The 15087-nt window shown below is 36.8% G+C and overlaps 2 protein-coding genes across 2 annotated transcripts in view; one reads left to right on the forward strand and one right to left on the reverse strand.

The window, feature by feature from the left end:
• Nucleotides 1–1307: 1307 nt before the first annotated feature.
• Nucleotides 1308–12379, forward strand: nr1d2a (nuclear receptor subfamily 1, group D, member 2a). Its single transcript, XM_084089275.1, has 8 exons — nucleotides 1308–1547; nucleotides 3724–3918; nucleotides 4322–4410; nucleotides 4701–4845; nucleotides 6093–6559; nucleotides 8214–8399; nucleotides 9941–10151; nucleotides 11155–12379. Exons 1-8 carry the CDS (start codon nucleotides 1529–1531, stop codon nucleotides 11349–11351), a joined length of 1509 nt encoding a protein of 502 aa, XP_083945401.1. The 5' UTR covers nucleotides 1308–1528; the 3' UTR covers nucleotides 11352–12379.
• Nucleotides 12380–13811: 1432 nt separating this feature from the next.
• nek10 (NIMA-related kinase 10) overlaps nucleotides 13812–15087 on the reverse strand; it is a gene marked incomplete at its 5' end in the record, with an annotated part of 77749 nt that continues 76473 nt past the window's right edge. The window contains one exon of the mRNA XM_084088016.1: nucleotides 13812–14478. The remainder of the gene's footprint in view (nucleotides 14479–15087) is intronic.

Here is a 15087-nt window from a genome sequence, read left to right on the forward strand (position 1 = left end):
CATCAGAGAAGAGAAGATGCTGTTATTCTGATTCAAGATTACCAGGAACATGAATTTAAAACAATAATGATGTGCACGGATGATTTATAATAAACATCGCAATACTCCGTTAAAATAATGTCAATTTTGATTTCATGTTGACTTTAAAAAAAGTAACAATCACATTCATGATATCAAAAACGTACATTGAATTTTTTTACAAATGCTACTTTTACAAGTAGCAATTCCAACTGTTGATATCAAGAACAGACATTTGCACTATTAACCACGCAATCATTGATATCTAAAAATTATGATTTTTACTAGTAAGAATTGTATTTCTGATAATGTGAAATTGGAATTTCAACCAGTAAGAAATCAATTCTTGATATCAACAATTGAATTTGAATGGCGGCCTATGGTGACATTTAACTAGTGACAATACAATTACTGATATTAAGAGTTATAGTTTTTACAAGTTGAAATTTAATTGTTGATATCAAGAATTAACATTTTTTTTAGTTGAAATGTATGGCAAGCCGTTTTATCTTAAATTGTACCGATACTCGTCGTAATTGCATTTTTACTAGTAAGAATTAAATTTGAGAGCTCTACAATTCAATTCTTACTAGCAATTACAATTAGAGAGCTCTACAAATTAATTTTTACTATGTCTCCATTGACTTCCATTCATTTTTAATTACGGAGCTCTACAATTGAATTGTTACTAGTAAGAATGCAATTGCAGAGCTCTTTAATTCAATTACAGAGCTCTGCAATTATACATATCTTTAATTCGTTTTTTTTACTAGTAAAAAATCAATTAGAGAGCTCTGTAATTGTAATTGTTACTAGTAATAATTGAATTGCAGAGCTCCGTAATTAAAAATGAATGGAAGTCAATGGAGACATATGACTAGTAAAAATTCATTTGTAGAGCTCTCTTATTGGAATTGTTACTAGTAAGAATTGAATTAGAGAGCTTTGTAATTGTAATTTTTACTAGTAATAATTGAATAAGAGAGCTCTCTAATTGTAATTGCTACTAGTAAGAACTGAATTGTAGAGCTCTCTAATTTAATTCTTACTAGTAAAAATGCAATTACGACGAGTAACGCTGGGTACAATTTAAGCTAAAACGGCTTGCCATAGAAATGCAATTCCTGATATCAAGATTGGCATTTTAACTAGTAAAAATTGTTGATATTAAGAATGCATACCCTGGTGATGAATAAAAGCTAAAACGGCTTGCCATACGATGCGCTGGTTTCGCCGCTGGAAGGGTGAAAGTGTGTCACTGGGTTAAAGGGGAGGAGCCAGAGATGGAAACACCAGCGAGAGAACATTGAGTTCTGAGTGCTCGTGCGAGACCTGGGAGTTCCTTTCGTTCCATTGTGAGTCGAACGCTCGAGAGAACAGATGAAACACTGAATGATCTGAACAAACACTGGATCCGATCGGCTCGAGTTACACATAAAGCGCTCAGGCTGGAATTATTAGACTACTGACAGGTATAATTATAGATATCAGGAGTCTGAAGACTGAAAACATGCAATCTACAAAGCAAGGTAAGACGTGTCATTATTATTGCTTATATTTATTATTTATTATGTTATTAATTCACAATTTTATGTATTACGTGTTTAGCATGATAAGGAAAACCAGGCCACTCCTGTTATTTGAAGAAATGAAATGTTTACAATTGCAACAGTGATGATATCAGATGATATTTTGATATAGCCTATATAAGATTTCCACTGTCATGGAAAAACCGGCAAGTATTAAGGAATAAGAATGATTTCTAGACTCAGACATGTTGAAAATATGTAGTTCCTCTCAAATATCAGCTATTTTGAGCGAAATCCCTATAAAAATAATTTTATTAGAAATCTTATTTGTCATCTTGTCATCTTATTTGATAGCATGTGTTGCTGTTGATATTTGATTTAAAAAAAATTACATTTATTTTTTAATCTACATTTAACCCTCATTCTGTTGTGCATATCTTTACTGATTTATGTGTACAAATTATTGTAATATCTTCCCCCTGACATATTATTAAAGCTTTAAGCCTCTTTTACTGTATCACAAAGTATATTTTATCTTATTCTATTTTGTGTCTATTTTATTTTGTGATTTAAAGCGCCTTTGATATGCTTTCGATTGCTTGCAGTGCATTGCTGCAACGTAGTGCACGTCAAACAGTGTATGTGGGTTAGGAGTGCCCGTGACGTCACGCCCACTCAGTACTCCAAGTACTAGAATTCTCGACCTCACATGGCTCAGTCATGTGCATGTGTGTACAAGGAGACGAGGCTCGGCCGCTGATTGGTCGTGACGTGCCCGATGCGTAATCTCTGATTGGTCGAAACCGGGCGGTTGCATAATTTAGCACACTGCCCTGACGCGAGACTCTGCAGTACCACGTGAGGGAGGCAGTAGACAGCTAGTGACCTAGATATTCTTCCCGTACAAAACACGAGAGGTCCACGTGTGGGTGGGTCTGAGAAACTAAGGGTAATTTAGGTAACCTCCCATGTCCTTTTAAAAAATCTCAAGCACATTTTTACTCTGTGTTTGTGAAGGCACAGCCGGTTAGTGTAGAATACAAAATTTATGCACACATGTATGCATATAGTGTACATCTTTGACTGCTTAACCCAATAAAAATACATTGATGGTATAAATTAAAAAAAATAATAATAATTTTAATAAAAAAAAAAAAAAAAATTATACTCAATGATTACCATAATTTAACCATGGTACTAGTGCTACAGTCTATATAGTGTAATTAAACAATGCTTTGCCGTTTCATTCATTTAAAACTGGGTCACCATGAGCTGTCTAAAATAGGGAAGTTCGTCCAACATGGGAACTTTACAAGATTATATAAATATATAATTAATATAATAATAAAAAAAGTCATGCAAGCATATTTCTTGTGATTTCACCATAGCATAGATCCATTGATGTAAGTTTACATAACGCAGTTATACAATATGTGAATGAAAGGCAGTGAAGCAGGATAAACTGTATCACGAGTATAACAGTTTCAGTACATTTTCATTTGTAATGGGATTTTTGCCTGTATAAGATTTGGTTTTAATATAATAAGCTCATTTTCCGCCACAGAATAAAAAATGTAAAGGGTAACTGCAGCTTTTTATCTCACAATTTAAAGTTTTTGTTCACAGAAGAAAAGCTCAATAAACTCAGAATTGTGATATTAACTTGCAATTTGGAGAAAAGTCCAAGTTGTGATAGAGCTGCAATATGAAGTACTTTTTAAACCTTTTTTAATTTTTTATTCCGTGGCGGAAACAAAAAGTCAGACCTCTAAGATGTAAACTCAGAATTCCGAGAAATAAAGTCCAAATTCCAAGATGTAAACTCAGAATTCTGAGAAATAAAATTAGAATTCCAAGGCGTAATCTCGGAATTCTGAGAAATAAAGTCCAAATTCCAAGATGTAAAGTAATTACCTTTTTATTAGTGGCAGAAACAAGATTCCATACAAATAAGAACATTATTAGATTCATTATTAGACCAGTAGAACAAAAAACTAAAACAAAGGGGTATTAAAATCTGCTTTTTTCATTATTAATAAGAATTTTCCAATATTTTTTTAAAAACATTTTAACTAGGAATTGCATATATGTATATCAATTTGTGCATGTTTAGTACTGTGCATAACTGCCTATACTCTTGTAGGCTAAATGTTTTTTTATTATTATTATTTCCAAGGAGGCGTGATAGCCTACGTCTGCTCCTCAAGCTCCGCCTCCAGCCTTGAGTCCTGCATGAGTGACAGCTCTAACAGCCAATCCCCACCTCTGCCCACTAAACCGAGTCGTATCACAGACCTGCCCAGCGCTGGCCTGCTGTCGAAGCGCCTTCACCCACGCGACAAGAGCCTCGCTGCCAAGAGCAGCATCACCAGTGAGTTACATGAATCAGCTTTATATGGGATTCAATAGTCATTTTGACATTGCATTTTTTTTTTTTTATCATCTAGTCAATAATTGTAATCTAGTCAATAAACAATTGACCTAGTACATCTGCAAATAATTGATAGGTGCGTATCAATAAACTAGAAAAAGAAATCCCACACACTGTCCCAACTTGCAAAAAACATTTAGCAATGTTTCAGTCCCATGACCTTCATCAAGCATTTACAATAAAACAAATGCAAGATCGTCAGATTTAAGATACAGCATAACCAATTTTCATGTAACCAAGCACGAACAATAACAACATTCTGTAATCTAGGAAATGCATAATTGAAATCAATTTGTGCATGTTTTTGTGCACTGGATTTGACTCTTACATGCATATTTTCCAGAGCTCAATGGAATGGTGTTACTGTGTAAAGTGTGTGGAGACGTGGCCTCGGGCTTCCACTACGGCGTTCACGCCTGCGAAGGCTGCAAGGTAAGGACACGCTTCTCTCAGGATCCATTAACAGTTTGAGTCCGTTCCAAAACACGTACCGTACAGGTAATGGCGCATCTTAAGGCATCATTGGCACGATCACAATGCGAAAACAAACCTTTTAGCCAAATTCTAGAGCAGCACTGCATGCATACTTTCAAATCAAGTCAAACTTGATTTACTTTGTAGTATTTGGAACAGACCCGTAATATTATTTATATAAATACTATAATAGTATATAAATAAAACTAAGCACTGCTAGAGAATAATTGGACTGATTATTTTTACAGGGCTTCTTCAGAAGAAGCATCCAGCAGAATATTCAGTATAAGAAATGCCTGAAGACGGAAAGCTGCACTATTGTGCGGATAAACCGCAACCGCTGCCAGCAGTGCCGCTTCAAGAAGTGTTTATCTGTCGGGATGTCGCGAGACGGTGAGTTTCAAGCATATTCTTCTTTCTTACGAGCTCAAGCTTTTGTGATGTTGACATTAGGACTTGCACAACAACTTTTTTACTAGTCAAGCAGAAAAATTGTTCAACGGGGAAGAACTCAAAGCATTGAATCTTAAAGAGGACCTATTCTGCCCTTATTCAAAGTCTTGATTTTGTTTTTAGGCTCTACTAGAAAGGTTTTCATGCTTGATTATATTCAAAAACACGCTATTTTCTCCATATTCTCCATTGTTGCGGCTCCTTTCTTCCCAGTCTGTCAGTAACGCTCTGTTTAGTTCCTGTCTCTATGAAGCCCCTCCTTCTGAAAAGCACACTGTGCTCTGATTGGTCGGCTGGAGCAGTGTGTTGTGATTGGTCAAGCACTTCGAGTGTGTTTGGGAAATGTCCCGCCCCTTACCATAACCTCCAGTTTCAACCAAGCGGCAACCTTCTGGTCTCTCTCTTGAATCCAATACGGAAGTGACTTAAACTGCAGTTCATCGACTGGCCACTAGAGACCGGCTGCAAAAGAGAGTCAATCCCATCAACCCCCATGTTAAAATGCCCAACTTTACAGCAGAAAAAAATGTGTTTACAGCCTGGTGCAAAAAGTGTTTTTGGTCTATATAGCTAATTTAGCCCCTTCATGACGACTGTGAGGGGGATGAATTTTTTTATAACTCATCCGTTTAAATTATATTAAGCCTTAAAGTTCTGCATAATTAAGGGTGTGGCCACTTGAGTGACAGGTGGATTGCCGCTGATGTCACTACTAGCCGTTTGTCTGCTGTCTGTTAGCGTCACGTCACCTCAGCTAATCCGCCTCGCTGCCCAGTTTCGTTTATCCGGGAGTGACGCTGCCAAGATGGCGACCACCGGCTCCGCCCACTTTGGGCTTCAAAAATATTTCAAAAAATATTTCAGATTTTCAAATCTTCAGAAACACTATGCGTGACGTCACGGACTCTACATCCGTATTTCTTTACACTCTATGGTTTCAACACACTACTAACTAACTCAACCAGGCCCCGCCCCTTTATTCTGCATATTAATTATTTAAATGAGGAATATTGTGACGTGTTCGTTCCCGGAAGAAACTCAAGACTACAATGGAGGCGTTTCAGGGAGTTCAGAAACACTGACTCTGATATAGAGAATAACTCATGCTCAAACAGCAACATTAAACGCACTAATAAGTTGAACATGCAAAAAGGCACAATTCAATAAACAATCTGTCTTTTTTTCAGCTGTGCGATTCGGACGCATCCCGAAGCGGGAGAAGCAGCGGATGCTCCTGGAGATGCAGACGGCCATGAATAACATGATGAACAACAGTCAGCTTCAGCACATGCTTCACGTCCCGTGTGCCATCGAGACCAGCAGCTCCGCTTCCCTGTCTCCGCCGGCTTCTCCTCGGTCCTCCTCGGATCTGTCCCGGGACTCGGAGTCGAGCGCTCCCATGGACACAGCCTCGTCTTGTTCCTCGGACAGCGGAGAGGAGGATTCGGTGAGCAACGGACTCGTTCCCCGTAAGGATCTGTTCATGTTCAGCTCATCCGGCTCCGAAACGCCTGGATCTTACAGGGAACATGTGACGGCGTATCATGTGACCCAGCCGTGCGTTCAGAGCCCTTGCATTCGTCAGCCGGAAAACTTGTCTTTCCACGGGAACAACATAAACAAACTCCAGACGGGGGGAAACAGACGACATCTGGTTAGTGACCTTCTACTCTTTATACATCAATATTAGCAATAATAATGTAGGATCAGTGGTGTTATTGTTAACTAAAACTAGTTTAAAGAAAGTTTAAAGAAACTACTACTAAAAACTGTTTTTCTTAACGCCTTGTGCTGTGTTGAAAATCCTTCTCCTGGTCAAAATCGTTGCTTGTAAATCGTTCATTGTGCTAGATATTATCATCAAATACTGGATTCAATATTTTTCAGCTTCTTTGCTTTCAATTAGCACAGGTTAAGTATTAATTTTTTTGGAACTGATTGATCGTTGTCACCAAGCCTATTCACCTGGTGCTTTTGTTCCTCTTGTAAGTCACTTTGGATAAAAGCGTCTGCTAATGCATTCATAAATGTAAAAAAATTAAATAAAATTCAAGCTCGACACAATGCATTATGGGATTGCATTCTTTGCGAAGAACACATTCCATAATTCCAAGAATGCAAAAGAACGAACTTAACTGACCATCTCGGCAAATAGCGATTAACGATTAAAGCACAATAAATATAACATAACAACATAACATCACAAACAAATGTCACAACCTATTTCTTTCATAATATTATAGACATTGTTCTCATATAAGTTTATATCTTTTTTATATTACCGTGTGCATTTATGAAAATGAGTAGCCTGTGTGTTACATATGCTTTGTCAATGTTCAAACGATTCTTTTAAATATGCCGTTTTCTTAAGGTCTTTGTCACTTTATTAAAATTAAGCAAAATAGACGGACAAATGTCTACTTACTTTCACGAGCTGTCACGTATTTCGAGCTTGCAGCGGGAATCTCTTAAGTGTGAACCGAGAAGTTTAAAGGTTACAGGTCAGTCTTCTGGGATTTTTAACGGTTCGATTCTCTCAAGTCTACATTCGATGCATCCTCGATATCAACACATCTTGGCACTGACTTTCATGCGTCCTCTGTACTTGCACACTTGAGTATTGCAATTGACCCTTCTCAGAGTGTTTGATTGACAGACAATCTGACCAATTATAATCCGCCATTTTTTTCCGACAAATAAGTCAGTTGAGTTAGTAGATTAACGTTGGAGGATTTGAACTTGAAAAACGGAGTGTAGTCCTGACGTCTTTCCACGGTTAAAACAACATTCATTCTTATGTTCATTCATGTTTATTTGATGCTATAAATTAACTAGATCTATGACTATCGTCTCACGAGCAGCTTTAACTGAGGCTCTACAGCGATCTGTCAGACACATTAAAGAGCCACAAAACGGTATTTATTGTTTAAATTTCGTAAAAAAATTACCAAATTTGAAAGTTGAGACTTTGTTTCATATCAAAAGTAACCTGGTCTGTCCTGTCTGTCAGCGCGTTGTGTCCTCTCTGCTCCGCAATGTATTTTTCACTGCGTGAGAACATGGTGTGGCGTGAGAGCGGCGTGGCTTGTCGGACATAGCAACAGTAACTAAAGGGGGCGGGTCTTTGCGAATGGTCAATTGAACTTCAACGGTTGATGATGACGTAGTATGAGAACACAAGGACGCAAGATCGCTGAAGAATACATTGAGAGACAGCCACTGTCCAATGATAGCACACCAATGATTCCCAGCCCAATAGAAACAGAACCATTTTAGCACTAAATTTGACTCTGTTGGTCTTCTCTCAGGTGTGTCCCATGAGCGTCTCCCCCTTCGTCGACCCCTGCAAGCCTGGTCATGAAATCTGGGAGGATTTCTCCAAGAGTTTCATCCCTGCTGTACGAGAAGTCGTGGAATTTGCCAAGCGGATCCCTGGCTTCCAGGAGCTCTCCCAACATGACCAGGTTAACCTCCTCAAGGCGGGAACATTCGAGGTAAAGCAACACGACTCCCGGCGCATTTCAGTCAGCAGAATCTGTCCATCAGACTCCTAAAGCCGGTTCACACTGTGCGATTTTGGCCACGATTTGACTGACTGAGACAAATTTTGCAAATCCCAAAAGATTCCTCTGATCCTAGGCTAAAATCTGAAGTCTTTGATCGTTAGTTTGACATGTTCACCGACAGCCGGTTAATTTTCAATCCATCAAAATTCTGTTATTGTCATAAGATTTGACTCTCAGTCCTGCAGTTTGACTTCTCCTACGACGGCCGTCAAATTGTCTTTGTTTTTCAAGACAAGCCATGACCAAAATTAACTTTAGAGATTTCTTTGTAGCCAACGTCACCGAACGTCATTGATTTATGATGTAAAACTATGGACAAGTTTTCTTGCATGCATACGTTTTTAACGCGTCTTGACTGTCGTACAGTGTGACATTAATGACAACTGAGATCTTACAGTGTGACATTAAAGACATCTGAGATCTTACAGTGTGACATTAATGACAACTGAGATCTTACAGTGACATTAATGACAACTGAGATCTTATAGTGTGACATTAATGACAACTGAGATCTTACAGTGACATTAATGACAACTGAGATCTTATAGTGTGACATTAATGACAACTGAGATCTTATAGTGTGACATTAATGACAACTGAGATCTTATAGTGTGACGTTAATGACAACTGAGATCTTACAGTGTGACATTAAAGACAACTGAGATCTTACAGTGTGACATTAATGACAACTGAGATCTTACAGTGTGACATTAAAGACAACTGAGATCTTACAGTGTGACATTAATGACAACTGAGATCTTACAGTGACATTAATGACAACTGAGATCTTTTACAATGTGACATTAAAGAACTGAGATCTTATAGTGTGACGTTAATGACAACTGAGATCTTACAGTGACATTAATGACAACTGAGATCTTTTACAATGTGACATTAAAGAACTGAGATCTTACAGTGCGACATTAATGACAACTGAGATCTTACAGTGCGACATTAATGACAACTGAGATCTTACAGTGTGACATTAATGACAACTGAGATCTTACAGTGTGACATTAAAGACATCTGAGATCTTACAGTGTGACATTAATGACAACTGAGATCTTACAGTGTGACATTAATGACAACTGAGATCTTACAGTGTGACATTAATGACAACTGAGATCTTACAGTGACATTAATGACAACTGAGATCTTACAGTGACATTAATGACAACTGAGATCTTACAGTGCAACATTAATGACAACTGAGATCTTACAGTGTGACATTAATGACAACTGAGATCTTACAGTGCGACATTAATGACAACTGAGATCTTACAGTGACATTAATGACAACTGAGATCTTACAGTGCAACATTAATGACAACTGAGATCTTACAGTGTGACATTAATGAGATCTTACAGTGTGACATGGCTTACAGTGATGATCATGTTTGACAAGCAACAGTCGTAAAGGACTATTATAAATCGCAGTGTATAACGTTCTCCTGTTTCCCTCCGCTCAGGTTCTGATGGTGCGTTTTGTGCCGTTGTTCGACGTGAAGGAGCGCACGGTGACCTTCCTCAGCGGGACGAAGTACAGTGTGGATCTGTTGCACTCGATGGGCGCCGGAGAGCTTCTTAACTGCATGTTTGAGTTCAGCGAGAAGCTCTCAGTCCTGCAGCTCAACGAGGAGGAGATGAGCCTGTTCTCTGCGGTGGTGCTGGTGTCTGCAGGTACAGCGTGCAAAAACATATGAGCGTGCAGTTTATTAACATTTTTATTTAAATACTATAGATTAACCTATTTTATTTTATTTGTTTTATTAAGATTATTTTAATTAATATAAATTATTTTTAGAAAAATATTTATTTATTTTTTTAACTAAAAAAAAGTATTAATTTTTTTATATACAATTTTATATTTAATTTTTATTTTAATCTTGAATTTCTATCAGTGCAAACAGCACACACGTATTGGGTATTATAGTTTAGATGTAATTATATACTAAACGATTTATTGATACAGATTGGTTTTGCTTTTAATAATTATAAAATACTGTAATTTTAATAATTCTTATAAAAAAAGTTGTATATATACATTTATTTATTTTTTTGCATGCTTTTGCAGACCGGCCATCAAGAATTACTAAAACTTAAACTAAAATTAAAGTTTATTTTAAAATTTAAATTAATATAAATTATTTTTAATAATAATTTATATAATAATAATAATAATAATAATATATAAACACATAATAATAATAATATATATAAACACATTTAAATGTATTATTAATGTAAATAAAGAATACATTTTTGCTATTTATTATTTATAAATTATTTATTTTAAAATTTATAAATGCATTTATAGACAAAATATAAATTTAATGTAAATAGAAAATACATTTTTTGCTATTAATTTATTATTAATAAATTATGTATAAATACATTTAGTGACAAAATAAATAAATACATTTATGCTATTAGTTTATTATTTATAAATTATTTATTTTAAATTTATAAATCTATTTATAGACAAAAATATACATTTAATATAAATAAAGAATAAAATGTTGCAATTAATTTATTATTTATAATTATAATACATTTATAGCCAAAATAAAAAATGTATGTAAATAAAAAATACATTTATGCTATTTATAAATATTGGCACACAAATATTGGTTACAAGCATGCAACTTTCATCTAACTTGAGCATTTCTGCATGCCCTTGCAGACCGATCGGCCATCGAGAACGTAAGTGGCGTGGAGGCCCTTCAGGAGACCCTGATCAGAGCTCTGAGGAACCTGATCATGAAGAACCACTCGAACGAAGCCGCCATCTTCACCAAGCTTCTCCTAAAGCTTCCCGAACTGCGCTCGCTCAATAACATGCACTCGGAGGAGCTGCTAGCCTTCAAAATACAACCTTAAACACAACGGTGCTTCCCTTTACTCTCCGTCTGACCAATCTGGGCTGTACAATTTTTACTCTTGAATGTATTTAACAGGCTTTTTTTACTCGATCGTTTTGTGAATAAAGAGTTGCATTCAGAAACTTTCAGATGATTTGAAAGCTGTATTAGATATCATTGTGATTTTGCTCATTTACGCACAAGCAAAGGTTGTCTACGTTTCACTTTTTTTCTTTTTTTTTTTGGTAAAACACTAGACTCTTCCTTAGTAGCATATCGTCTTTTCATTATGTGCAATCGCTGCTAACGCATGGCTATTCGTATAAGAGCAGCTTTACGTCGTATCTAGTTCAAAAAGAGTAAGTCTTCTTTAAAAGATTGATTATGTGTTGTAGAAATATATATAAGATGTGATTATTATTATTTTTTTGAATGTATGTCTGTTTCTAGCAGCATGTTGGCATCGTTTTAGCCTGTATAACAGGACGATGCTTTTGCACGAGGTGTCGAGGAACAGATGGGGTATTAATGCTCCCCTGACACCATAATAACGGTGCACGGGCGGAGAGCAGTCACTTTAAATGAGGTTTTTATATAGACCACGTACAGAGAGGTGTTATAAGTCTTCCATTATGCAGCGGAAAACATGTATAGTGGACGTGAACAAAAGTACGCTTCGTGCACAAGTGAAAGAGATGGAGTATATTTATGGATCTTTGTACAGATTGCCTTATCACTCTTTGCCACATCTACGGACATGGGTTTTGTTTTTCTTCTCGGTGATGATCGCAGAGCAGGGAAACCATTTTAAAATCCCAGTTATTTTGGGATGCACTGCTCCCGGTTTACTCTATGCATTTGGAAACAGCTTGACAATAATGAACATTTCTCAGCCTATAACCAATAGGAAAATGACGTACTACTCCCGCGTTCAGCTCTGCTGTGTCCATGTTTTTCAGTTCCTTATAAAATAACAGTGCAGTATGTATAGTTGTGTATATCTATTTGAAACATATCATTATAAAGTAAATAAATATTTACTTGTCATTTGTTGTCATGCCTCTTTATTGCACTTCATATCTTATCCACTAGAGGACGCTGAAAAGCCATAATGGGCTGTGAACCTACTACCACACACACATACACACACATATATATATACATATATATATATATATACAACAATGCACATGCATATACGGTGTGTGTATATATATATACCGGTATATACACTCACCTAAAGGATTATTAGGAACACCATACTAATACTGTGTTTGACCCCCTTTCGCCTTCAGAACTGCCTTAATTCTACGTGGCATTGATTCAACAAGGTGCTGAAAGCATTCTTTAGAAATGTTGGCCCATATTGATAGGATAGCATCTTGCAGTTGATGGAGATTTGTGGGATGCACATCCAGGGCACGAAGCTCCCATTCCACCACATCCCAAAGATGCTCTATTGGGTTGAGATCTGGTGACTGTGGGGGCCATTTTAGTACAGTGAACTCATCGTCATGTTCAAGAAACCAATTTGAAATGATTCGAGCTTTGTGACATGGTGCATTATCCTGCTGGAAGTAGCCATCAGAGGATGGGTACATGGTGGTCATGAAGGGATGGACATGGTCAGAAACAATGCTCAGGTAGGCCGTGGCATTTAAATGATGCCTAATTGGCACTAAGGGGCCTAAAGTGTGCCAAGAAAACATCCCCCACACCATTACACCACCACCACCAGCCTGCACAGTGGTAACAAGGCATGATGGATCCATGTTCTCATTCTGTTTATGCCAAATTCTGACTCTACCATCTGAATGTCTCAACAGAAATCGAGACTCATCAGACCAGGCAACATTTTTCCAGTCTTCAACTGTCCAATTTTGGTGAGCTCGTGCAAATTGTAGCCTCTTTTTCCTATTTGTAGTGGAGATGAGTGGTACCCGGTGGGGTCTTCTGCTGTTGTAGCCCATCCGCCTCAAGGTTGTGCGTGTTGTGGCTTCACAAATGCTTTGCTGCATACCTCGGTTGTAACGAGTGGTTATTTCAGTCAAAGTTGCTCTTCTATCAGCTTGAATCAGTCGGCCCATTCTCCTCTGACCTCTAGCATCAACAAGGCATTTTCGCCCACAGGACTGCCGCATACTGGATGTTTTTCCCTTTTCACACCATCCTTTGTAAACCCTAGAAATGGTTGTGCGTGAAAATCCCAGTAACTGAGCAGATTGTGAAATACTCAGACCGGCCCGTCTGGCACCAACAACCATGCCACGCTCAAAATTGCTTAAATCACCTTTCTTTCCCATTCTGACATTCAGTTTGGAGTTCAGGAGATTGTCTTGACCAGGACCACACCCCTAAATGCATTGAAGCAACACATTTTGTATTCTTACATTTGATTAGTGTCCTAGAAATAGCACAGAATACTAAATATTTCTTTTCAGTTTTAAACTTTATTTTGTTTTGCAGGGTTAAAGTTTCATTTTTTGGGCCCCACTGAACATCCATAAAATATAGAAAGACAAACAATGTTATAATAAAGGCTACACACACACACACACACACACACACACACATATATATAAATCTTCTGAATTTTGTTAAGTGTTCCTCTGTCTATTTTAACATGTCCTGAGTGGGAGCAATACATTGTCTAAAATTCATTTAGTTAGGAAAAAATAAACTACTAATTTTAATATTTAAACTGTATTTTAATTCATATGTATGTTTTGTCCAAACAAAAAAGAATAACCAGAAAAAGTAGTGAAGATCACACACACTAAAGTGTGTGAGAAGGGTCATATTGTTGTCCTACTGTGAGTTTAACTGCTTCTATTGCTCTCATTTGTAAGTCGTTTGGATAAAAGCGTCTGCTAAATGAATAAATGTAAATGTAAAGTGCACAGATTCAAATGAGGTAAATCATCTATGTGCGTGCATTGACATATTGCAATCTAGCATCAGGTTAACACGTGTTCTTCAGATGCACATAATCAGCTTATGATTCATAAAGGTCATCTTTGCATGTGTCACGTTTGACCTGAGAGGCCGCTGCGTCTCCAGACACGATGACAGCTGTCAATCACTGAAGAGCTGCAGATCTGAGTGTTTGAGTACGCTTCATTCCTGCTCCTGAATCCAGCTCGCTTCTGCAGTTCACACACACACACACACACACACACATCAGAGAAAGAGTATCTGTACTTTATCAGAGTATTTTTCTTTTGGGAAACTTTTCCTTCACTTCACTGTTAATTATGCCAGATTTTAGTATTAATTATTGTAAACGAAAATCATATTTAGGTCATGACTATCAGTTTCTTGTGAACTAAATCTGCTGTAAAACTATTCAAAACATTTATTTTTATTTTTTGAAAGAAGACTCTTCTGCTCATCATGGCTGTATTTATGTGAAACAAAAAAAAACAAAAAAAAAACAGTAATATTGTTAAATATTACAATTGCAAATTGTTGTTTTCTATATGAATATATAGTAAAGTGTAATTTATTCCTGTGATCAAAGCTGAATTTTCAGCATCATTACTCCAGTCTTCAGTGTCACATGATCCTTCAGAAATCACTCTAATATGATGATTTGATGATCAAGAAACATTTATGATTATTATCAATGTTGAAAATAATCAACATTGATAATAACAACATTGATCAAAATAAAACAGTTATGCTGCTTCATATTTTTGCAGAAACTGTGATGCATTTTATTTTTGCAGAATTCTTTGAATTGATTTGTGTTCTTC

This window comes from Abramis brama (genome assembly GCF_963993115.1).
Source record: "Abramis brama genome assembly, chromosome: 17".
Taxonomy (NCBI): domain Eukaryota; kingdom Metazoa; phylum Chordata; class Actinopteri; order Cypriniformes; family Leuciscidae; genus Abramis; species Abramis brama.